Below are 27117 nucleotides of genomic sequence, written 5' to 3' on the forward strand. Positions count from 1 at the left end.
GCTACTAAACGACATGATCCACTCTCCCTCCATTCTGTGTACACAGACCAAGAGGGCCATCAATTCAACTATGACAAAGTTACTATTCTAGGACAGGCTAACAAGACATGTGCAAAATAATTCTTGGAAGTCTGGTTTTCAACCAAAAAGGCCATCAACAAACACAGAGATAGATCCAGTGTACAAACTGCTGCAGAGAAGACCCAGAAGTGATACTCATCTCAACAGACTGAACCAGATAAAAACCAAGGGGACGGAACAACAGCGCTTCATGGAAGTCGCACTGATAATGTTACCTAGTATGGAGCAAACCAACTACCTCATCCACAATCAGAGCTACACATCTTTGTTAAAACCTAAAGGGTTTGCTTCAGTTAAGCTAATGGCTGCTTTGGAAAGGCAGTTAATTAGCCTCGTAACTCACCACTCTTGCCCCAAACCACAACTAAACCACCTTGGACCACTTGCACCCCCTGATCCCCCGTCAACGATACAGTCTCTCGTCTGAATCTCACTCCATGCTCCATGCCTGAAGCAATAATTCCCTTTCCTGCAGCCGACATCCTACCCTACCAGCAAACCTGAAAGGGCCATCTTCCCTGCCACTAGACTCAACACAGCTCCTCTCCCTCCTGCCTGATCAGACTCAACACACTCTTCTTCTCACTGGACTCAATCACCCTTTCCATCCCTCCCAGGAATCTTCTATTCCCTCTTGGAATCTTGGCTCCCTGACAACCTGTCACACCGTAATCCCTTTCACAGGAGCTAACAAAGTGACTGTCTGTGCTGCTAAACATTTAAATAATAGAATGCAGTGTGAAGAAGAAGAAATGGTTTGCTTTATCCCCAACTACCCTGCACTACAAGGAAACTGTGGATTTCAGGTAAGTTCTACATTTCTAAAGGAACCAGAATCAGACTGTTGAGCAGAAATAAAGCTTACTCCTTGACACTCCGTGGAATATCTGGGTCAACTTAACAAATGGAAACAAAAATATTTACCTTAGATAATATTAAATCTCCAAGCCAGCGCACACAGTCCACATAATTCCTATGTATGTCCCTTGTGGAGAAATCTGGAAAATGGATTTTCTGAGACACAAATGGCCTATAAGCAAAAAAGACAACAAAAACAACTCAAGTTCCACCTCTCCTCCAAACTAATCAGACTAAATCCTGAGCATAGAATTTTGCATCACTAACAAAAAGGTGTGTGGTTATACAATGGTTTATCAAAAAGCACGAACATTTTCAAACCCAATTAATTAACTTGAAATACAATAAGAATCAAAGACGAAAGGAACAGTAAGTTTGTTTACTGTTAAAATATCCAAGACAGTAATGATAATCAGTTTGAGTACTGTCAGCCAGTAAATTAGGTTAGAGAGAAAACATCTGCAGATGCTGGAATCCCAAATCGACAGGCAGGAGACTAGAAGAACACAGCAATCTGGACAGCTTCAGGAGGTGCTGATAGCTAATAGTGGGGACAGCTAAGACACGTAGAGTGTACAACCAAGTTGGTCAATGGGAAGAATGAATCCGGTTGGTGGCGGGGAAGAGTGAAAGGGAGCGGGAGGGGCTGGGAAGGGAGGTTATTTGAAATTGGAGAACTCAATGTTGAGTCCTCCAGGCTGTAGACTGCCCAGGCAGAAGATGAGGTATTGTTCCTCAATTTGCTATTTGATTCATTAGGCATTGGAGGAGCCCAAAGATGGTCGTATAGGGAAAGGGAGTAGGAAGGGAAATCAAAAGAGGCGATGACTGGGAGGTCCGATCAGCCCCTGTGGACCCACTGAGAAGCCTTACTAACCGTTCCCTAAGTTTACGTTTGGTTTCCCCAACGTAGAGAAGACCACATCAGGAGCACCTGATGCAGTAAACTAGGTTGGAAGAGAGGCAGGTGAACCTCCCTAGACCTCTACTGCAGACTTGATATCAGCTGCCTCAATTTCTCCACCCACCTCATGCCCTCCAAATGTGCAGCGCTCCAGTATATCTGCACGAACCCCTGGTTCACCATCAAAATCACTAACAAAGGCAGGGCTGTGGTACAGCGGAGAACAGACCTCTCTGTCGCAGAGGCCAAACGCCAACTCTCCGACACCTATTTCTCCCGTGCACACGACTCCACCATGACCCATCATGCCGAAATCACTCACACTGTCCATGCTGTCACTGCCTCTGGTGATCTCCCCTCCACTACCTTCAAACTCATAGTCCTCCAGCCCGCACCGCCCAGTTCTACCTGCACCCAGAATCACAAGCCCAACTACCCCGGTCGACCCACCGTGTCGGCATGCTCTTGCCCCACTGAACTCATTGTGCCCTACCTAGACTCTATCCTTTCCCACCTTGGTTCAAGCACTTTCCACCTACATCCACAACACCAACCACGCCCTCCGTCTCCTCAGTAACCTCCAGTTCCCCGGTCCCCAGCACTTTACCTTCACTAGGGACATGCAGTTCTTATACACGTCCATACCCCACTAGGATGGCTTCCAGGCCCTCCGCTTCCTCTCCAACAGACCCATCCAGTCCCCCACTACCCTGCTCCGTCTCGCCAAACTGGTCCTCACCCTCAACAACCTTTCCTTTAACTCCTTCCATTTCCTCCATATCCAGGGGGTAGGTCATGGGCATCCAGACGGGCCCCAGCTATGCCTGCCTCTTTGTCGGCTACATCGAACAGTTCCTCTTCAGTACCTACATTGGCACTGTGCCCCAATTCTTCCACTGTTATATCAATGACTGCACCAGTGCAGCATCCTGCACCCAGGCTGAACTGTAGCAGTTCATCAACTTCACCCATCTGCTCCAGGTGGTATCTAAGTGACATCGCTAAACAGGTCAATTGGAGAATATCTATTTACGCATTTTAGCGAGGGACTCTGGATAGCAAAAGCAGTGGTTTTCTGTTCTTTACATTAGAGCTGCTGCTGGGTTGTACAGTGCAATACCAACTAAAATCACTTGACCTACAACAGATCAAGGATGAAACTTGGAATACTTCACAGATACATCACAGCTACTAATTATGTCTGAAACATCAAAAAAAGTAGATGCAAAGTATATTTAATGGAAAAAGAGTAAAACATTAAAGTCCATAAGTCTTTTGATAAATTTAACTTTAGATTTCCATCTGTAACATTATATAGCAATTTAAAATGGAGCAGGTTAAACCGAGTGTAAAAAGAGGATCAAGATCTACGTATTTCTGTAAAAATGTAGGTACAATTTCTCTAGAATGCAGATGAGAAATGCACGATTGTGCTAGCAACTTTCATTAAGCATATGAATTCATAATAGAAGAGTTGCTACTACAAATAGGGTACATGCATAGACAGAATTTAAAAGTCCTCATTCCAAGTCATCCATGACTTGGTTGGTGCAAGATAAAGTAGTCCATTTATATAAATTGCTGCATTAATGTTAATATTTACACAGATTGCATTTTTAGTGCGAATTAAAATGGAAGATCTGAACCAGAAAGTTTTTGCTATCCTACTAGAATTTGTTCAGGGTCAGAAACAGGAGGATGTGACTATGAATGAGGCAGAAAGACAGATCCAGGAGGAAGTGCTGCAGGAACATGAACCTTTGAGTTTCCCAACAGATTTGAGAATCTTGCTCCTGATGTGAGTGAGATTGGGCGGAGTAGGGAGAATGAGCAAACTGACCATAGCACCATGGTACAGGGAGTTATTCAAATGGTAGTGTTGGTGGTGATGGTGGTGGTGGTGGTGGTGGTGGGTGAAGAAAAGAGAAATGTAGTTGTAAATGGAATAGCACAATCATGGGAACAGACACTTCTGCGGCCAGTTTCAAAAATCCTAAAGGCTGTGTTACCTGCTTAGTGCCCAGGTTCAGGATATCTCAATTGGGGGTGCAGAGGAATTGAAGTGGGATGGGAAGATCCTGTTGTCATGGACTATGTAGATTCTAATGTTATAGGGAGAATGAAGAAAGAGAGGTTCTACTGGAAGAACATGAGCAGCTTAGACCTAAATTAAAAAGCAGAATCAGAAAGCTAATAATCTCTGGATAATTAACTGAGCCATAAACTAATCCACACAGGGTCAACAAGAATAAAGATAAAAGTGCGTGGATTTGTATGGGAAAAATGAATACAATTTCATGGATATTGGGAAGGAAAGAGCTGTTCCAATGGGACAGGCTCCAACTGAATAATGCTGTATCCAAATCCTGCAAATTGCATAACCAGGGCTGTAGATAGGACTTTAATCTAAATAGTGGAGGATGGGTTTAGTTGCATCGGAAGTTAGAAAAGCAAAAGATACAAGGACAAAGTAGAATTGCAGGTTAGTGATGGGGTTGATTGTTACTAGAAAATACAAAGGGAAGAATGTGAGAATGTCATATTACACCAAGAAAATGTGAGAGGATAGGCAAATTTGATAATAGAATAAACTTAAATATATCTTAATGTACAAAACATTCAGTAGCCAGACAAACTGACAATGCAAATAAATACAATCTCATAGCCATTACAGAAACATGGTTACAATGATATCAAAACTGAGAACTTGACATTCAGGAAAGAGAGGAATGATGGAAAAAGTTGTGGGGGTAGCACTGTTAATAAGAAATGAAATGAGGATAGTTGAGAAAGACACTCACAACCTAGACTTGGATGATGTGGAGTCCATTTGAGCAGGGGTAATAAAACAGCAAGGGAAAGATAATATTGATAGATATAGTGCACTCAGTAGGAAAGGCTACAAATCAACAAAGTAGGAGTATATAAAAAGATTACAACAATAATTATGATGACTTTAATCATGTTGATCGGGCTAATCAAATTGGAAAGGGTAGTTACAACAACAAATTAATAGTGTGTACAAGGGGTAATTTCCTGGAGCAACGTATCGTGGAGCCAATGAGATGGCAGGCTATCTTGGATCTGAATAATGAGGCAGGTTTAATAAAAGAGTAAAAGATATCCTAAGAAGTAGTGATCATACCGTAATAGAATTTAATATTCTATTTAATGTGCGAAACAAGTGTATTTAACTTAAATAAAGGAACTTTGATTAGGCTAGATTCCCTACAGTATGAAAACAGGCCCTTAGGCCCAACAAGTCCACACCAACCCTCTGAAGAGTAACCCATTCCCCATCCCTATATTTACCCCTGACTAATGCACCTAACACTATGGACAATTGAGCCTGGCCAATTCACCTGACATACACATGTTTGGAATCAGTGAGGAAACCACAGCACCTGGAGGAAACCCACACAGATACAGAATTCCTAAGGGGTTTGATAGGGTGAATGTTAAGAGGATGTTCCCCCTTACAGGAGAGTCTAGGACTAGAAGGCATAGTCTCAGAATTGAGGGGTTCCATGTTCAGACTAAGATAAGAAGGAATTTCTTCTGAGGGTTGAATGTTTTTGTAACCCCTTGCCTTAAAGAGCTATGGGTGGACAGTCCTTGTGCAAATTTAAGGCTGACAGAGATTGTTTTTTGACCAGTTGGGATTGAAGGATTTTGGGGAAAGGGCAAGAAAGTGGATGTGAAGAGTGTCAGGTCAGCCATGATTCTACTGAATGGTGCAGGAGGGTCAAGGGGCCAAATGGCCTACTCCTATTTCTATTTCTTATGCTTTCATAGAACAAGATACTTTTCTTAAAAAAGATTCAACACAGATTCAGTAACAAGTACTATCTTGTAATGCAGTAATTCAGATCTTACATTTTTTCCATCTATTGAGGCAGCAACAATGCATCCAGTCCAACAAAAATAAAGTAATAATTCAGTCCAGGCAACATACAAATAGGGCTAAAGGACAGATATGCAATCATTACCTGTTCGTCTTACTTGGGTTATATTCATTTGAAGCCTTAATAGCTTTTAGCATCCTTTCCGAGTTGATTCGCCACAATTTAAGAGAATGATCCATCCCACAAGACATTATTTTTTCTCCAAGAAGATCGAAATCCTGTAATAAAAAAAACGATTTATAACACGATTGATAAACTGAAAATGTTGATAAGATCATAAATATGTTTTTGTGTACACTTTGAAAATTCAGACATTAGTTCTCCAGAAAGCCAGTTTAAGAGTAACATGTATCCACAGAGTTAGGTTTTGATATTAATAACAAATTTTTTTTTTTTAAACCCCTGAATGTAACATTAACTGCAAAACATCAGAATCCTACAGTGGCTACCTCTGCAGTATTAAATCAGATTTCAGTGTCACCCTTATCTCAATGATTGCACTTCATCCAAGTCTAAAGATTGAGAGTTCCACTCAAGAGTCCGAAGCACATAACCTAAACTGAAATAAAAGTGTTTAGTACTGCACTTTTGGAAGCCGTTTTTCAACGAATTAAATCAACGAATCATCTGCCTTCTTAAATTCATGTAAATTATCTCATGGTGTAATTCAAAGAAATGAAGGAGATGTATAGTTATCCCTCAGTAAACAGTCAAATTAATCAATATACACTACTAGATGTGGGAAATTGTGGTGTTTTATGTATCAGCTTCCCTACTTCAAATGTACTTTACTGGCTTGAGAACACCTAGTTTGTAAAAGGCTTTGTAAAGGAAGCTCTTTTCTCAAGTTCAGTCTGACTCGTAGTTTTACCATAAAACCTTCATCTTACATGAATAAGGGAACTTCAGAGTCTTGAAATACTTGAACTCAAATGCCCCCTAACATAGGCTTAGTCCCACTCCAGGTTATCCATATTGCTGCTCTGCTAAAAAAAAATGTTGATTACAAAGGTTTCTCCTCCCTGCAATGCATATTATTTTAGACTGGAGAACCCCTTCACAGAGGAGGAAATTCTGGACAACACCTCTATCAAAGCACTTAAAATGTTTAGCTAGATATTGCTGAGCAACAATCCATACTCATAAGGCAGCCCACTCTACATAATGCTCCATTCCGAACATCCTCATAACTAAGCTATATGTTTGTGGATGTGAACAATACTCTCAACATTGCAGTCAACCCTGCCATCTAAAGGATCTCTCCAAGCCTTTCATACACCAGCTAAATATGTCCAAACTGTCCTAATCTTACTTTCTTCACTCCTTTCTCTTTGCCCCTCCTACTTTTAACCTGCTTGGCTAGAATGTTGTCTAGACTTCACACGCCATGTGCAATATTTAAAAAAAGATATAAACAAGTGTTAAAGAAATGAACTGTCTTGTGAAATACAATAATTAAAAGGCAATATACATTATTGTGCTGCAAATTCACGAACATTGATTATGCTTCAATACACTGGCTGCTTTATCAATAAATCCTTCAAAGTTGAAATTGGGTCAATGAGTCAATCATGATGATATAATGTTAGCAAGATGTCAAATACTGTAATAGCACAGAGTGTCTGATCACTTACTGCACTCAACACCTCATCACGATGTCCTTCCACGCCTCCAAATATTGCCACTAAAGTATCTGTCTGTATGTTCCAAAACCTTAAAGCATGATCTAGTGTAAAACACAGGTTCCATTTAGCTTTTTAGATGAAGCATCTCACAGAACTTTACAGTTTCATCCTGAGCTACAAGAATTCAGGATGGACTACAAAGTTTTACATTGTTACTTGAGCACTGTATATTAAAAACAGATAATTATATGACACTTGTAGCAACATTATTCTAATCTTATGGCAGAAAGCATATTGTGTTATAGAATATTAGAAAAAAAGAAACAAAATTAATTCTGTATTTTAAGAATTCCCTCTTTTCAAATCAGGACAGATGTTCAATCAGCCCAGGATGAAACAGTTAAATAGCAGCATTTATTAAATAGGTTGTAATCAGAAAATTTAATGGAACACAGGATTTTAAAAAAACCGAATATAACTGCCCTAAATCTTGGTGAAATTGTTTTAGGAAATTTGATTGATCTATTAGAAAGTGACTAAATATGGCTCAGACTAATGAGCACCTTTTTGTTTTTTTACAATTATTTTACTTTAGCAATCATCAGAATAAGACTTAGTATGCATATATCCAATTAATTTACACTTTTAATGTGAGAAAAGTATAGGAGAATAGGGAACTATTATATTCAACTTGTATCTGAAGAAGGGCTTATGCCCGAAACGTCGATTCTCCTGTTCCCTGGATGCTGCCTGACCTGCTGCGCTTTTCCAGCAACACATTTCCAGCTCTTAACAAGTAAATGACTCTTTCCACATCCCACAATTACGACAGCATCCTCGACCTTTTGCAATGCTGTCCAAGTTGGTAGCTGGCAGATCCCTGGGCAAGATCCGATTCCTTTCCCTTCCTGAAAACCTTAATTCATAATTTTCAAGCAGTAGCATTGCTAAATATGCAGCTCAGCATCAAGGAATATCTAGATGCAAACTCTCAACACAGGAGCCTAATATCACAATTCAAAACAAAGTTATTACTTCAATTGCTATCTTACCTTTGCTTACAGAAAGCAGAAGATTTGGTTCTCTGGGGTGAAATTTCAGCTCATTGATTGCATTTCCATGGCCAACATAGTGCTACAATCAATAAGAAAGAATGCCACATTAGTTTCTTCTACAATAAATAATTGTCAACAATTAAAAGTAATAATGAAGTTATTCTATTCCTTGAAATGCAACAACTTAAAGACTGAAAATAAACACAAGCATTAAAGCAATATACTTTGCAATTGTTTGACTAACATTTTTCTTAAAAAATCAAACTACTTTCCCCAAATACAATGCATCATACCCACCACAATCTTTGGCACCAGTACAAATGATACCAAGAAAACAAGTTTTATTCACTAACAAATCATACAATTTCTCTTTTGTAGTTTTCTGAAAAAGTTGCATTCAACTTAATTAAAACCAAAAGAATGGTGAATGTTGTAAATCAAACAAAAACAGAAGTTGCTGGAAAAGCTTAGCATCCGAGAAGAGAAATCAGAGTTAATGTTTCAGGTCGAATGACCCTTGCTCAGAACTGGTGGCAGTTAGGAAAATGTTGGTTTGTATGCAGAAGACAGGGTGCAGGGAGGGGTAAGGAGTAAATGACAGGTGGGTATACAGCCCAAAGAGAGAGAAGACTGTGGGACAAAGGAGTGGGTGAACAATCTTGCTGGGAGAGTGAATAGCTGTTAATGGAGACTGTATCAGTGGCGAACAATAGGTAGTGTGTAATGGCAGACTATGTGATAGCAAGGCCTAGTGAGTGGATTTGGGGGCTAGGGCATGGAGAGTTCAGGCCCTAAAGCTATTGAACTCCATATTGAATCAGGAGGGCTGCAAGGTCCCTAAGTGAAAGTTGAGGTGTTGTTCCTCCAGCTTAAACTGAGCTGAGCTTTGCTGGAACACTGCAGCAAGTCTGAGACAGAGATGGTGGCCAGGGAACAAAGTGGTTTGTAAAGTGGCAGACAACTGAAAGCTCATGGCCTTATTTTCATTTCCCCAATATAGACGACACCACATTGTGAACTGCGAATGCAGTAGGCCAGAGATTGGTTGAAGTGCATATAAAGTGCTGCATTCACCTGGAAGGCATGTTTGGGCCCTTGGATACTGCGGAAGGAAAAAGTAAATGGGCAGGTGTTACACCTTCAGTTGCAGGAGAAGGTGTTGTGGGGTTGTGGAGGCCGTGTTGGGAGTAAAGGAAGAGTGGACCAGGATGTCCCAAAGGAACCATCCTGCAGAACAGACAAGGTAGGAGAGGGGAACATGTCTCTTGGTAGCACCTTGCTGGAGGTGGCAGAAATGGTGGCTGATGGTTTTCTGGGTACGGAAGCTGGTGGGATGGTAGGCAAGTACAAGGGGAACCATATTGCTGCTACGGGAGGCAAGAAATAGGTTGACAGTGGAAGTGCTGGAGATGGATCGGACCTGGTTGAGGGACCTATCAACACACGGAGTCCTCGGTTGAGGAAGAAGGTAGACATTTCAGAGGCTCCCTTGTCAAAGTTGGCCTCACTGGAACATATGTGATAGAAATGGAGGAACTGGGAGAATGAAATGGAGTCTTTGTAGGAAGCAGAGTGCAAGGATGTATAGTCCAGATAGCTGTGGGAGTCAGTGGCTTCATAGTGGATATTAGTGGACAGTCTATCCCCAGAAATGGGGGAAGCAGAGATGTCAGGGAAGGGAGGAGTCAGAGATAGGCCAGGTGAAAGTGAGGGCAGGGTGAAAATTGGAAGCAAAATCAATTAACTTTTCCAATTCCAGGCGAGAGAGGGAAGCAGCACCACTAATATCACCTCAAAGTTTGAGAGAAGATTTGTAGCTCGGGTGCTCGTTGTTGTGGTTCTGTTTGCCGAGCTGGGAATTTGTGTTGCAGACGTTTCGACCCCTGTCAAGGTGACATCCTCAGTGCTTGGGAGCCTCCTGTGAAGTGCTTCTGTGAACTTTCCTCCGGCATTTGTCGTGGTTTGAATCTGCCGCTTCCGGTTGTCAGTTCCAGCTGTCCGCTGCAGTGGCCGGTATATTGGGTCCAGGTCGATGTGCTTATTGATTGAATCTGTGGATGAGTGCCATGCCTCTCGGAGTTCCCTGGCTGTTCTCTGTTTGGCTTGTCCTATAATAGGAGTGTTGTCCCAGTCGAATTCATGTTGCTTGTCATCTGCGTGTGTGGCTACTAAGGATAGCTGGTCGTGTCGTTTCGTGGCTCGTTGGTGTTCATGGATGCGGATCGTTAGCTGTCTTCCTGTTTGTCCTGTGTAGTGGTTTGTGCAGTCCTTGCATGGGATTTTGTACACTACATTGGTTTTGCTCATGCTGGGTATCGGGTCCTTCGTTCTGGTGAGTTGTTCTCTGAGAGTAGCTGTTGGTTTGTGTGCTGTTATGAGTCCTAGTGGTTGCAGTAGTCTGGCTGTCAGTTCGGAAATGCTCTTGATGTATGGTAACGTGGCTAGTCCTTTGGGTTGTGGCATGTCCTCGTTCCGTTGTCTTTCCCTTCGGCATCTGTTGATGAAATTGCGCGGGTATCCGTTTTTGGCGAATACCTTGTATAGGTGTTCTTCTTCCTCTTTTTGCAGTTCTGGTGTGCTGCAGTGTGTTGTGGCCCTTTTGAATAGTGTCTTGATGCAGTGTGTTGGGGTGGTTGCTTTCGTAGTTCAGGACTTGGTCTGTGTGTGTGGCTTTCCTATATACCTTTGTGGTGAATTCGCCGTTCGGTGTTCTCTGTACCATCATGTCTAGGAATGGGAGTTGGTTGTCCTTTTCTTCCTTTCTAGTGAATCGGATTCCTGTGAGTGTGGCGTTGATGATCCGGTATGTGTTCTCTATTTCTGTGTTTTTAATGATTACAAAGGTGTCATCCACATATCTGACCCAGAGTTTGGGTTGAATTTGCGGTAAGACTGTTTGTTCTAACATTTGCATTACCGCTTCTGCAATGAGTCCAGAGATGGGTGAGCCCATGGGTGTGCCGTTGATTTGTTCATATATTTGGTTGTTGAATGTGAAGTGTGTTGAGGGGCACAGGTCCAGTAGTTTGAGTATGCCGTCTGTGTTGATAGGTTCAATGTCCTGTTGTCTGTTCTGTATGTCCAGCAGGTTGGCTATTGTTTGTCTGGCTAGGGTTTTGTCGATAGAGGTGAACAGTGCCGTTACATTGAATGAAACCATGGTTTCTTCCTTGTCTATGTGTATATTTCTGATGATGTCCAAGAATTCCTGTGTTGATTGTATAGAGTGTCTGGATCCACTGATCAGGTGTTTCAGTTTCTGCTGTAGTTCTTTAGCCAGTTTGTGCGACTCAACTACAACCACAGGGACGCCAAGACAGCAGACTTCCTAGCAGCACTAGAATGCACACTCAGGAACAATGGACTGACAGAAGAGACACAACAAACAGTGAGACAAAGTATCGAACCTCTGATAACAAGGAAAAGACAAACACACAACCTCAACGACAAGGAGTGTGAAGCACTAAAATCACTAAGAAATGATAAGAACATAATCATACTACCAGCAGACAAAGGCAGAATGACGGTCATCCTGGACAAAGCAGAGTACATCCAAAAAGCACAACAACTACTTGCAGATACCAACACCTACCAAAAGAGGGAGTTTGACCCCACCCCACAGCTCACCAATAGGATAAACAACACACCGAGGAACCTACAAAAAAACGGACAGATAACCAGGTCGGACCTACAAAGAATGAAACCTGAAAGCAACAACACCCCCAGATTCTATGGACTACCTAAAGTGCACAAACTCAGACCCATAGTATCACTACCAGGGACACCATCACACAAACTGGCTAAAGAACTACAGCAGAAACTGAAACACTTGATCAGCGGATCCAGACACTCTATACAATCAACACAGGAATTCTTGGACATCATCAGAAATATACACATAGACAAGGAAGAAACCATGGTCTCTATTCGATGTAACGGCACTGTTCACCTCTATTGACAAAACCCTAGCCAGAAAAATAATAGCCACCTGCTGGACATACAGAAAGACAACAGGACGTTGAACCTATCAACAAAGACGGCATACTCAAACTACTGGACCTGTGCCTCACAACACAATTCACATTCAACAACCAAATATGTGCACAAATCAACGGCACACCCATGGGCTCACCCATCTCTGGACTTATAGCAGAAGCGGTAATGCAAAGGTTAGAACAAACAGTCTTACCACAAATCCAACCCAAACTCTGGGTCAGATATGTGGATGACACCTTTGTAATCATTAAAAACACAGAAATAGAGAACACACACCGGATCATCAACGCCACACTCACAGGAATCCGATTCACTAGAGAGGAAGAAAAGGACAACCAACTCCCATTCCTAGACGTGAGGGTACAGAGAACACCGAATGGAGAATTCACCACAAAGGTATACAGGAAAGCCACACACACAGACCAAGTCCTAAACTATGAAAGCAACCACCCCAACACACACAAAAGAAGTTGCATCAAGACACTATTCAAAAGGGCCACAACACACTGCAGCACACCAGAACTGCAAAAAGAGGAAGAAGAACACCTATACAAGGTATTCGCAAAAAACGGATATCCTCTCAATTTCATCAACATATGCCGAAGGGAAAGACAACGGAACGAGGACATGCCACAACCCAAAGGACTAGCCACACTACCATACATCAAGAGCATTTCCGAACTGACAGCCAGACTACTGCGACCACTAGGACTCATAACAGCACACAAACCAACAGCCACTCTCAGACAACAACTCACCAGAACGAAGGACCCGATACCCAGCATGAGCAAAACCAATGTAGTGTACAAAATCCCATGCAAGGACTGCCAAAACACTACACAGTACGAACAGGAAGACAGCTAACGATCCGCATCCATGAACACCAACTAGCCACGAAACGACACGACCAGCTATCCTTAGTAGCCACTCACGCAGATGACAAGCAACATGAGTTTGACTGGAACCACACTACTATTATGGGACAAGCCAAACAGAGAACAGCCATGGAATTCCTAGAGGCATGGCACTCATCCACTGATTCAATCAACAAGCACATCGATCTGCACCCAATATACCGGCCACTGCAGCGGACAGCTGGAACTGACAACCGGAAGCGACAGATTCAAACCACTACAAATGCCGGAGGAAAGATCACAGAAGCGCTTCACAGGAGGCTCCCTAGCACTGAGGATGTCACCTAGACAGGGGACGACACGTCTGCAATACAAATTCCCAGCTCGGCGAACAGAACCATAACAACTAATATCACCGATATATCAGAGAAAATGTTTTGGTTGGGGGTGGACTCGGATTGGAACAAGGAATATTTCACATAACCCACAAAGAGATGGGCATAACTAGGGCGCATGTGGGTACCCATAGCCACCCTTTCTGACATAAAGAAGGGAGGGGAGTTAAAAGAGAAGTTCTTGAGGGTGAGGACAAGCGGCGGAGGGTAGGGACAACTCAGGTCTTGGTTCCAGAAAGAAGTGGCGAGAAGGGATTGCACGTCCATGGTAAAAAAGGAGGCAGCTGGGACCTGCAAACTGGAAATTCCTACCATGACTCTGTCTTTTTGCCCCTGGTCCATTCCCTGCCCACTGTTCGCTATTCCTCTGATGCTTTGCGCCAGTTTTAGAATTTCCGGTTTGCAGGCTGCAGCCGCCTGCTCTTTACCATGGACACACAATCCCTTTACATGTCCATCTCCCAGCAGATTGTCTCTGGGCTCTCCATCTCTTCCTGGAGCAAAGGCCATCCCCACCCACCACCACTCTCCCCCACTTGGCTGAGCTTGTCATCACCCTCAACAACTCTTTTAATTCCTCTCGTTTTCTTTAGGTCAGAGGAGTGTCCATGAGTACACGCATGGGCCCTAGTTATACCTGTCTCTTCCTGGGGTACATGGAACATTCTTTGTTCCAGTCCTATTTTGGTCCCCACCCACAACGGATTCTCCAATATTACTGATGATATCATTGATGGTGCTTCCCTCTCTTGTCCTGTCTGAAATTGGAAAAGTTCATTGATTTTGCTTCCAATTTCCACTCTGCTCTTGCTTTCACCTTGTCTAACTCTGATTCCTCCCTTCCTTGACACCTGTTTCTATTGCTGGGGATAAACCAGCCATTAATATCCACTATTAACCCACCAACTGCCACAGCTATCTGGACTTAAAGACTCCATCCCACTCTCCTCGTCCATCTGTCTCCACTGCATATGTTCCAATGAGGCCAACTTCGACAAGGGAGCCTCCGAAATGTCCACATCTTTCCTCAACCAAGGATTGCCCAGCACTTCTATCCTCAACTGGGTCTGACACATCTCCACACATCCACTTTCACCCCCACCATTCCTCCCCCTTGTCTTTATCTATCAGCCCACCAGAATTCAGAAGATCAGCCGCCATTTCCACCACCTCCAGTCAGATGCCACCACGAGATACGTATCCACCTCCCTTGTCCACTTTCTGCTTGGACCATTCCCTCTGGGACACCTTGTCCACACTTCCTTCATACTTAACAACCCCTCCGCAGGCCCATGGCACCTTCTCCAGCAAATGAAGGTGCAACATCTGCCCATTTACCTCCTCCCTCCTCAGTATCCATCTCCTGGAATTAGCACTTGTCCTGCATGTCACACAATCTAGTCTACTACATTTGCCACTCACAATGTGATCTCCTCTACATTGGGGAAATAAAGCATAGACTGGGTCTTTGCTTCGCAGAATTGTTCTGCCTACAAAAAAAGACCCTGAGCTTCCAATTGCCTGCCACTTTAACACACCACTCTGTTCCCTGGCCAAGATCTCTGCTTCAGGCTTGCTGCAGTGTTTCAATAAAGCTTAGCACAAGCTGGAAGAACCCCTCAACTTCCACTTGGGGATCCTGCAGCCTCTGGACTCAATACGGAGTTCCAATAATAATAGGATCTGAATTCTACCATGCCTTAGCCTCCAACCCCACACACTGGGCCTTGTTATCACAGTCTGCCATGACACACTACTTATTGTTAGCCACTAACAGTGTCCGTTAACAGCTATTCACTCTCCCAGCCAGATCATTATCCACTCCTTTGACTGTCCAACTGTCTTCTCTCTTTGAATTCTATCCCCACCTATCATTTACTCCTTACCCCTCCTCCCATTTTTTTTTTTTGCATATAAACCAACATTTTCCAAGCTACCATCAGTTCCGAGGGTGGGTCATCAACTATGATTTCTCTTCACAGATGCTGCCAGACCTGCTGAGGTTTTCCAGCAACTTCTGTTTTTGTTGCATTCAACTTATATATTTCTTAACTGATGATTTTTTTTTTTTAAATGTTACAGAGATATTCTAATTATCATAACTCATCAAGCAACAGATTCTAACCAACACCAATGATTCCTGATTTAAGCCAAACCATAGCAAATTCTGGCAAGGTTTGGCAATTTTGTTTTTAACTGACAATATAATGTGAAAACTTGCTGAATTTGAGCAGATACATTAGAGGTAACTTTAAGACTCAAAACAGGTGGGTCTAGGCTGGGTCATCTGTAAATCTGTTAAAATTCTCCAATCAGGCCTGATGCACTCTTATTTGAGCAGGGGCAAGACTGGCGGGTCATATTCCACAAGGTAAATTGTCCATTTAAATATTAATTGGAGACCACAGACCTCAGAGTTAATCTTGGTTTTAAATTTCACTTCAACCACTAGATTGTGAGCCTAAAGAAATCCAACAGCTAAAGGGACACAAGGACTCCTGGATCCAGTAGGCAAGTGCCTTTCAATTTTCTATTCAACACAACAGTTTTCTATTAATCTGAACTCTACAACATACAATACAAAAATTCCAATCTCTCTGACTCTTATCTCCAGACTCAGATCACTCTGCAGCCCGCACCCACAATCTCTCCCTCAATCTTCTGTGCTTTACAGCTGTGGCTGGTATCAGTAGTCTTTTGCACCCAGCAGCCAGTTTAGCAACCAAACTTGCCAAGCTGTGGGTAGGAATCAAAAACAAAAAAAATTTAATCAGGCTCAATTAAGTACAATGAACCCAAGGAAAGGATATTCTTCAATTTCCTGTCAAAAATCTCCCACTCCCTCAATGCCTCTAAATTAGTCAAGGGGCCTTCAATTCTCTCATCCCAAATTTATGCAAATTTTAACATTATGTGGAAAACATAATGTTTTCCTAGTTTGAGCTAGTAAATAAAAGCAGCTCTAGATGCTCAAGAATGCAGACAGACAAGTTCCCACAGTTATGAAGAAATTTCATTCTCAATTTTTTTGAGGATTTTGTGGACAGTATTTTACTTGAATGCAATGAGAAGACACAAGAACTTCTTCATTTACAAAGGGTCACTAATAGTAAATAAAAGGCCAATTTTTAAAGACATCTTTTGGAAGTCATATGGCGTAAACTAATTAACTGGATTTATTTAAAGGATTTATGACTGTCAAGATTAAGTTTTGCTTTGCATATCGCTAGAGTACAATTGTATTTCAGTCCACTGGGAAAGGAAAGCTACCTCGATCATTCTATCTCTTAAAAAAAGTCATCCAAAAAGGTCAAATGTGATAGCAGAAACACTGATCAAGCTCTTCTGAAAAGTCCCTACAAAATAATTTTTCTCAAAGTTTCCTGAATTAATTGCATTTGCGGGGGTACTAGTGACAACTGCCTATGTTTGATGACACCTGTCGACATGTACCAGGATGCAGACTTAAATCCAAAGGACCATAGAAAAGACAAAAAATGGTCATTCAGCCCATTACTCAGCTGACACAGACAAATTCACCACTCAATTTAATCCCACTTTCCAATACCTGGACCATAACCTTGCAGGTTACAAAGTTTCACATGCAGTTCCAAGTTCCTAGTAAAATTGAAGATTTCCAGCTCTACTACCAAACCTCGCAATGAATTCCATATACTCACCATCCTCTGGGTTAAAACTATTTTGTAACATCCCTTTAAGCCTTCTAAACATCTTAAATCTATGCCCCGTAGTAACTGACTTCTCCACAAAGAGAAGCAGATCTTCCCTGTGCACTCTATTCATGCCCCACATTACTCTAAACATATGAACTAAATCTCCACTCAACTACCTCTGATCGACAAAACAACCATAGCCTATCGCATCTTTCCTCATAGCTGCAATTTTCAAACACTGAACATTCCTGCAAATCTTCCCTCTACACTCTCAAGCATTTTACAGCTATCCTTTCTTGATCTTCATTAAATGGGTGAAGTGCTTTTTCCAAATTAATCTCTGCAGACCAATTCCTTTCTCTTAATTTGTTCCGAATATCTCATTTGTTATTACTTTTAACAAACTGTCTTGTGCTTGGTATTGTGCAGAAAGTTGAACAACTGACGAAACGATCATATTGAATGGTTGAGCAGCTCTGTGGGGCCAATGAATCTATTTCTAATTCAAATATTCATATACAGAGGAACTTCGATTATCCGAATACCAATTTCCCAAAAATCTGATTATTCAAAGGAGATCTCAAGGTCCCGACAGAAACATTACATTAAAGACGTGTGTCCAATATTGATCGCGTCTTTTGTTTACACAGATTAAAAGTGCTGCCGAGAACAATCTGGACTGATGGAAGCGCAGGCATTGTCGTCTCTAAATTACTGACCTCACACCCCCCACCTCTCTCTCACTGCCCCCACACTTCCCTGGAATTCTACACAGATGTGTACCATAAACCCCCCTCCCTTCCCCAGATAATCTCTCTAACATTGTACTGTACAGGGCAAAGGTGGAACCTATCAAAAATTTGCAGGAAAAAGTTGTGCGCACTATTTGGAGACTCACCATCCAAAAGGCAGTAGCAACAGCAGCAATCTTGTTGTTGGTCCAGCCCGGCAGCCACGGAGAGGGGGCGGGGCGTGTGGGGTAGGGGTGGGGGTGGGGACAGGCGGTGGGCAGTGTTGGACAGAGTTTGGGGGGGGGGGGAAAGCAGGCATGCGGAAGTGTTGGGGGGGCAAGCAGGGGGCAGGGCCTCACGCACATGCACCATACTGCTGGCTTATCTCCTGAACAGGGACCAGACTTCATAAAAGACTCCAAACCCCAGAGGAAAAGCACTGAACCGATTACCCAAATAATCAATTATCCGAATGAAATAGTGCCCACCCATCTCATTCAGATAATCAAGGCTCCTCTGTATATGTTATTCGAGTTAAGTGTATCCAATTTACAACTGTTTGCACTCACCTTAATGCACTGCATGGAGATAGGATTAATAATTCGGATGATGCCCCTCGATCCTGCCACAGCCAAGAGAGGATGGCTTGTATTACTGTCATAGGTCCATGCACATGTATAGAAGTTTTCGTCTGTCTGAACAGCTCCAGAGTTAGAGTCAATACAGAATAAAACCTTGTTGGTAATTTCCTTTTCTCCCGGTTTTTCTTTTGTAACTTATAACTCCTCCTCCAGTGAGGACTATGAAAAAAATCTTGCTCAGACTTATCCGTGACAAATCCTGGTTCCATTTTGGCTATACAATCAACAGGACTTGAGAACTCAAATGGACAAGGTAAATATTCTCCATTCTCCGAAAAGCGCATCGACTCACACACACAAGCACATCAAGCAGATTTCTGTTACTAAACAAGTAGTTAAGTCAAGTTTACTGCCCTTTTAAAATTAGTTTGAGCTTTTCCCAAATTTGGTCAGCCACTAGTAAAAATGACCAAAAAAACTTGCAAATTATTTTTTAAAATCAACCTGTGAGCATACCTACCTTCGTACATGCAAGAATTGAAGTGTTGTGTTGCTGACAAAGGAGACATATTGTCAAAAATTTCATCTGGTGCATCCTACCCATCTCCACAATCAGGATAATTCACAAGCAATTATGAAAATAACTGGAAAACAACATTACATTGTATGGGGCAAAGAGCACTGATTGGGCAGTGCCCTGCTATGAGTCGTCGAGAGCGTGGTGCTGGAAAAGCACAGCAGGTCAGGCAGCATCCGTGGAGCAGGATTATCCATGTTTCAGGCATAAGCCCTTCTTCAGGAAGGGTTTTTGATGAAGGGCTTATTCCCAAACCATCAATTCTCCTGCGCCTAGGGTGCAGCCTAACCTGCTGTGCTTTTCCAGCACCACACACTCGACTCTGATCTCCAGCATCTCCAGTCCTCACTTTCCCTGCTAGGAAGAATGCACCAGCTAATGACGACTGACAATTAACTGTCCAGTTTTGTTTACATATAAACCAGACAGGTTGCATCTGATGTGTCAAAGCAGTGCCCTGAGAAATGAACCAGAGAATGGTTATCACCTAACAAACACAGTGTAATTTCAACTTTGAGTGGCCATTTTTCAGTGTTTCCCCTGATCAAATAATTTCTCACCGCATATTTGCAAACACAAAAACAGTTGTATAGCTATCAGTTTCAGTGCAAGGTTTGTAGCTCAGTTTGAGGTTTAGGGTGTGGGTTTGCTTGCTGAGCTGTAGGTTTGATAGCCAGACGTTTCATTACCTGGCTAGGTAACATCATCAGTGGTGACCTCCAAGTGAAGCGAAGCTGTTGTTTACGGCATTGTGGTTGGAGTGCCAGGCCTCTAGGAATTCTCTGGCATGTCTTAAACAAACACATAGATCTAGATACCATCTATCAACCCCTCAGAAAACGAACAAGAAATGACATCACCACAAACCCCAGGAACCCCATCCAGGACAAACATATAAATAGAAAGCAGGAGACAACAGCTTCACTCCACATGGAGGTCGCCACTGATTTTACCTAGCCAGGTAATGAAATGTCTGGGTATCAAACCTACAGCTCAGCGAGCAAACCTACACCCCAAATCAGTTTCAGTCCTTAAAATGTGCCCTGTCAATTTTGGCAATAAATTTAGGACTTTCGGTTCAACTTGTAGTGTGGCAGTCTTAAGTGTACTGGAAGCTTTAATATACAATGCCCTGTCCTTTGCAGTCAGAAACATTTATGTACATATTATCATAGAATCAGTGTGGAAGCAGGCCATTGGGACCATCACGTCAACACCAAAGTTCTGAAGAGCATATCACCCAGACCTACCCCCCAACCCTATCAGTGTAACTCTGCTAATCCACCTGGCCTGCACATCTCTAGATACTATGGATAATTTAGCATGGCCAAATCCACCTAATCTGCACATCTTTGGACTGTTGGAAGAAATCAGACCACCCACAGGAAATCCATGCAGACACGGGAAAAACATACAGATTTCAGTCACCCAAAAATGGAATTGAACCAAGGTCCCTGGTGGTGTGAAGCTGCAGTGCTAATCAAAGTTGCATTCCATTTGCCACTTTTCTGTCCACAAGACCAATCCATTGACAACTTCCTGCAGTCTTCTACTCTCTAGTAAATAAGTGGCCAATGTTTGTGTCTTCTGCAAACATATCCATCATGCCTTTTACATTTACATCTAAATCATTATTATAAAGCACAAGAGTAGGGACTCGTACTGAGCTGTGCAGAACAGTTGTACAAACACCCGTTCACAATTACCCTTTGTTTCCTGCCACTGAATGAATTCTGTCACCAGTTTGCTATGTTTCTCTAGATCCCATGGGCTTTTTTTGTTTAAAACCTGTATGCCACATGGGATCTTATTAAAAGCTTTGGTAATAATCTAGTTGTCACATGAAAGTTGTTCACTTGCTAAATAATCAGCACATTCTTCTCAAAAAGCATTAACTACTGTGTTCCTTTTACTTTAATATTTCTTACCAACTGCTCTGATCAGTGCAAGACACAGGTTTCAATAAACATCTTTTTTTTCAGTAATACTCAAGTCTTTCTGATCAATAAAGAATTGCAATAAAAGACTATTGAGTAATTTAGAAAGGTTCTACCGTTGGATGAAACCAAGCCTCTGAACTTAACACTCCTTCCTGAAAAAGGTTGATTAGCAGAGGAGAAAATTTTAACATTTCAAATTATTGCTAAATAAGTGCCTATTGGTTTAAATTCCACTTAAAGTATCAATTTTGCAATTATGTAATTAAATGTTTATATTCCAAGGATACATCAGCATCTACATACGACTGTAATAATCGTATTTCCCCTTGCGAATGGCATTCATAAAGTGTGACCTATCTCAAAGAGAGAAAGAAAGAATGATTTAGAATATATATGAATATTTTATGAAACACAATATTTCTTAACTAAATTCAAACTGTCCAAACACGTTCACCTTTCTTTGATGGGGTTGTAGAGGTTGGAGGAGAAAGCAAGGGAAGGAAAATAAGGCATTTCTTACATAAGTCTCGAATCAGTTTTGACCTGAGCAACACACACCATGTGCTGTCAAGAAGATAACCCATAGGATTAATTTTAGTTTGGGTATAAAATTGTGGCCTTTTTTTTTCATGTATTTTAATGCTGGCATTTTTGTGAGCAAGGAAGGTTCAATTATGTTAAGTAACGCTGTGAAGAAGTTTAAAATCAAGCACAACTCTCAAAATATTCAACTTTATAGAACGTAAACCTAGCTTCTGGGATAATTTATACAGGAGAAAGCAAATTAGCAAACAAAAATCTTATCCTTGGCCCAAATTCTGCTGCATCCAAATATTAACTTGAAAAGAACCATATGCATCGCATTACATAGAATATACCACAAAAAAACACCTAATTCAGAGCAACTAGTCTACACTTGCTACTATGTGATTCCCACATCCTAACCATTAACACAAGTTGTGAACTGTAGCAGATGTAGCACAAATCCTTGTGGAACACCATTTCCCATCTTCTGCCAGTCTGAATAACTATCCTTATTCCATTATCTACTTTGTCTTCAGGCCAACTAGCAATCTACTCTGCCACTTGTTCCCTGACTCCACATTCTTTGGCCTTGTTTATTAGTCTTGGTTATTAGTCTATTTTAGGTGAGCTTTACTAAATTATTTTTAAAATCCAGATAATTACATCTACTGCAATATCATTGTCTATTCTGTCACCTTCTGAAAAGAAAACCAATAAAGGCAAGTTGAAATTTTCTTGAGACATCCAATTTGACTACGCATTGCATTTCTCATTTCTATCGCGAGTTTTGAGAAAATTTGTAGCTCAGGTTGATGTTCTCGATGTAGATTTGCTCACTGAGCTTGAAGGTTCGCTTTCAGATGTTTTGTCACCATAACTAGGTAACATCTTCAGTGAGCCTCCAGATGAAGCACTGGTGGTATAGCCTGCTTTCTATTTATATGTTTGGGTTTGCTTGGGTCGGCGATGTCACTTCCTGTTGTGATGTCATTTCCTGTTCTCTCTCTCAGGGGGTGGCAAATGGGATCCAAGTCAATGTGTTTGTTGATTGACTTCCAGTTGGAACGCCATGCTTCTCGGAATTCTTGTATGTCTCTCTGTTTGGCTTGTCCTAGGATGGATGTGTTGTCCCAGTCGAAGGTGTCCTTCTTCATCTGTATGTAAGGATACTAGTGAAAGTGGATTTTTTTTTGTGGCTAGTTGATGTTCATGTATCCTGGTGGCTAGTTTTCTGCCTGTTTGTCCAATATTGTGTTTGTTATACTCCTTGCACAGTATTTTGTAAATGACATTAGTTTTGATTGTTGTCCGAATAGGGTCTTTCAAGTTCATTAGCTGTTGTTTTAGTATGTTGGTGGGTCTGTGGGCTACCATGATGTCAAGGAGTCCGAGTAGTCTGGCAGTCATTTCAGAGATGTCTTTGATGTACTTGAGAATGGCTAGGGTTTCTGGATGTGTTTTTGTCTGCTTCTTTGAGTTTGTTGCTGAGAAATTAGCTGACTGTGTTTATTGGGTACCCATTCTTTTTGAATACACTGTATAGGTGATATTCCTCCCATTTACCACATCCCAAGAAAAAGAACAGGAAATGACATCACCATAGAAAATGGCGTCACCACAGGAAATGATATCACCAACCCAAGGAAACCCAAACATATAAATAGAAAGCAGGCTACACCACCAGTACTTCATCTGGAGACTGACTGAAGATGTTACCTAGTATGGTGACAAAACATCTGAAATCGAACCTTCCAGCTCAGCAAGCAAACCTATATCATTTCTACATGTTCTTCTGTACTCGCCTCATCGTTGCCCCAGCATCTCTTGGCAAATGCAAACTGCACTCAGTTATATGCATCTGTCAGGAAGGATAAGATCCAAGTTTACATTGATCCTTTGAAAAGTGAAAATCTTTTTGTTACTTGCACATTGAAACACTGACCCGATTGCTACCGACTGTGGCAAATACCAAAGGATCGCCTTCCTTACTATGCCAGTTAAATTGCACTCCAAAAAGTGGTTGACCATGGTCTTCCTACAAAAAAAACAACACAAAATGTCATTTTTCCTTGTACCAAGGTTAATTCAGGAGAATCGCAAATATAAGACTACTCAAGAAGCCATTTTTTTGAACAACTTTCTAAAATATCAGCGTATAACTTTGAGCAACAAAGCATGTCTCAACATAATTTAGTCATTCGTCTTGAGGTGTTAACTGCACACAATAACTTCTGAACATATCTACTTTACTAGTGTTGGACAAGTTCAAATAATTGTATTTAAGCAAGGATTTCAAAATTCATTTCCAGTTTCCGGCTAACTGTAAGCCCTATCTTGGGTTACCAAAGTAAAATAAGATCAAGTGATTATGAGAACAGATCATAACCTTATGGATACATTAAACTTCAAAGTGTAACATGTTTTTAAAAAAGACATACAAGCCAAATGATATGAGGATGTAAATTTAACAGGTATCTAAAACTCCGTGAGAATGACACTGTCCCGAGAGGTAGCATAGAATGTCACATCCAAAACTGTCAACCTCTTTTCAGACAGAAAAGGGAAAGACGTTATTCAAAAACTGATTAGTGATCTCATGAGTTGTACCCCAGAATGCAGACAGTCATAGTTATATAGCACAGAAACAGACCTTTCAGTCCAATTTGTCAGCGCCGACCAGACATCCCAATCTGACCTAGTCCCATTTGCCAACATGAGGAGCCAAAAAAAGACAGTTTTCAGGAAGAAGCATGTTTGTGTTTTACCCTTCCAATGAATACACAAGAAAGTGGATTAAAAACAAACTGCAATCCCCGGTCTCTATATACTAGCTAATGGTCAAGGTTTCTCTGAGTTGAAGTGTGCGGTGAGGAGGAACAGCTTAGAACTTGCACCAGATATGCCGGTGTACGTGGATAAAAAGAAATAAAGTCCTCTGATGATTGCTAAAAACAAGTCAAGTCAGCAACACTACTTTTGCACAAACCGAGAGACACCTCTCAACTAACTGCCGTACCAAAGAATCTTCAAAGAACAAGTCAATTGGCAAAGTCAGTATCACTGCAAGTACCCAGTTTAATGGATGCAACACTTCACATTTACTTGTAACAGACAAACTAAAAGCACTTTTAAAAAGAAACTCTTTGGATTCTAATGTGGTGTATTTATTACTTAATATGCAATGCATTATTTAACTCAAATGTCTGATTAAATTGGTTCCTTTCAAAACCTATCTAAAAAGAACTTGGGCTGGGAAAAGATGTCCACGATGGAAGTGATCTTTTCTAACCCAATCGAGGAACGGACTGAGTGAAGAGGCAGTTCATCACTCCTCAACCAGGAGCACAATCATTTGGAGGTATCCCACCTAGAATCATAAGTTGGGAATACTTTGCTCAGGACTGGCCATGCCAAAATACCATTTTCCAACACTTGCACTCTTTGGTCAGCCGATATCCAACAGAAGGCTTTAAAATTTCATTCTGCTAACAAGATTAAAATCCTTCACAAAATTTAAATGCCACCTATGACATTTTACAAAGATGTTCAATAGCTAGCATGATGGAAGAACATTGCCAAGTTCTGAGACAAAGATTAATTTCCTTCATGTGTGAAATGGTAATAACTAATTATTACTGGACAGACAGCAAGGCTGCCATGTAAGTAACACCAAATCTCACAAGCACAGTAAATTTCTGAGACTGGGACTTAGTGCTGCATAAGCATAATTTTTAAAAATTTTGAGTATGACTTCTTCAGGAAATTGCCTGAACAGGACTTTTCTATCTTGAAATGACGTGAGAATGATAACAGGAAAATTCAGGAGAACCTAGAATTACACAAAATCTTCTGTAGAGCAGTAGGCTATTTAACCCGATGTAGTCCATGTAATGTTTATGTTCAACATCAACCTCCTCCTACCTTATTACATCTAATCACATTAGAATAATCTTCTTTTTCATGTATTTTTATAACGTCCCTTGAATGCAACTATATTACTTGTCCCAAACACTTCCGCATGGTAGCGTGCATCACATTCTTACCCCTCACAGAAAAAGGAATATTCCCTAACTTTTACACTGGATTAAGTAGTGACTATACGGCTCCTCATATTGGCACCCAGAAGTGCAAGAGAAAAAAAAATTAACAAAGTAACAAGGATTCAACAGATACGGGTGAAGCATTTGCAACAATCTTCACCCAGAAAGCACAGACACTGTAAAGCCTATGGGTCCTGACAACACTCTGGTAAAAACACTGAAGATGTGCTCCAGAAATTGCAAAACTGTTAGTCAAGATGTTCCAGTACAGCTACGACACTGGCAAGGATCCAGCCATGTGGAATACTGCTAAAGTAGAACCGGTACGCAAACATTCTGGATCAGTGGTGCTGGAAGAGCACAGCAATTCAGGCAGCATCCGACGAGCAGCAAAATCGACGTTTCGGGCAAAAGCTTTATTCCTGATGAAGGGCTTTTGCCCGAAATGTCGATTTTGCTGCTCGTCGGATGCTGCCTGAATTGCTGTGCTCTTCCAGCACCACTGATCCAGAATCTGGTTTCCAGCATCTGCAGTCATTGTTTTTACCTCGGTACACAAAAAGCAAGTCAAGTCCAACACACCAATTGTTGTTCCCTCAATCATCAGTAAAGCAACAAGAATCTTCAAATATACTATCAAGCAGCACTTGTTTAATGATAAACTGCATACTGACACTCATTTTGGATTTCACCTAGGCTACTGAGTTCTTCTCCTCATTACAGCATTAGTTCAAACAAGGACAAAAGAGCTGAACATCAGAAATGAGGTCAGAATGACTGTCCTTGACATCAAAGCCGTATTTGGCCGAGTGTAATGTCAAGGATCCCTGCCAAAATTACAGTCAAACAGAATCAAGGACAAAACTCTTCATGGAGGAGAAAGTGAGAATTGCAGATGCTGGAGATCGGAGTCAAGATTGTGGTGCTGGAAATGCACAGCCGGTCAAGCAGCAGGAGAATCGATGTTTCGGGCAGATGCCCTTCATCAAGAATAATGAAGAGAAAACTCTTCATGCCTAACACAAAGAAGATGGTTTAGATTGTTGGAAGTCAGCCACCTCAATTTCCAGCCATCACTGCAGGAGTTCCTCAGGGTAATGCCCCAAACTCAGCTGCTTTCAGCTGACCTTCCGTCATCAAAACCTCCAACCTGGGGTCATTCTCTGATGATTACACAATATTCAGTACCATTCGTGACCTCTCAGATACGAGAGCAGTCCACATCCATGTGCAACAAGATTTGGACAACGTATATGATTGTGCTGACAAGCAGCATGAAAATTTCTTGCCACACAATAGTCAGAATATGATCATCTCCAATAACAGGGAATCTAACCATCACCTCTTGTTAATTGATAAAATTATCATCACTGAAT

At 41.6% G+C, this 27117-nt stretch overlaps 1 protein-coding gene and 1 long non-coding RNA gene across 3 annotated transcripts in view; one reads left to right on the top strand and one right to left on the bottom strand.

Annotated features, from left to right (window-relative positions):
• Positions 1-27117, top strand: part of LOC122550606 (uncharacterized) — a 65245-nt gene that overhangs the window by 16054 nt on the left and 22074 nt on the right. The gene's annotated exons all lie outside the window — the stretch shown is intronic.
• The window catches only part of eed (embryonic ectoderm development), a 41539-nt gene that overhangs the window by 8980 nt on the left and 5442 nt on the right, over positions 1-27117 (bottom strand). Inside the window, exons 3-9 of one of the 2 annotated variants that reach the window (XM_043691573.2) lie at positions 23644-23736; positions 21464-21529; positions 18648-18773; positions 8426-8507; positions 7383-7474; positions 5833-5966; positions 1006-1111 (exon numbers count right to left, since the gene is read on the bottom strand). In XM_043691573.2, coding sequence (XP_043547508.1) covers positions 1006-1111; positions 5833-5966; positions 7383-7474; positions 8426-8507; positions 18648-18773; positions 21464-21529; positions 23644-23736 — 699 coding nt within the window. The remainder of the gene's footprint in view (positions 1-1005; positions 1112-5832; positions 5967-7382; positions 7475-8425; positions 8508-18647; positions 18774-21463; positions 21530-23643; positions 23737-27117) is intronic. The other variant, XM_043691574.2, reaches the window with a different exon arrangement.

Source organism: Chiloscyllium plagiosum, unplaced genomic scaffold (assembly GCF_037043375.1).
Source record: "Chiloscyllium plagiosum isolate Xiang-an unplaced genomic scaffold, Cpla_swu_hap1 HiC_scaffold_6, whole genome shotgun sequence".
In the NCBI taxonomy this organism is placed as follows: Eukaryota; Metazoa; Chordata; class Chondrichthyes; order Orectolobiformes; family Hemiscylliidae; genus Chiloscyllium; species Chiloscyllium plagiosum.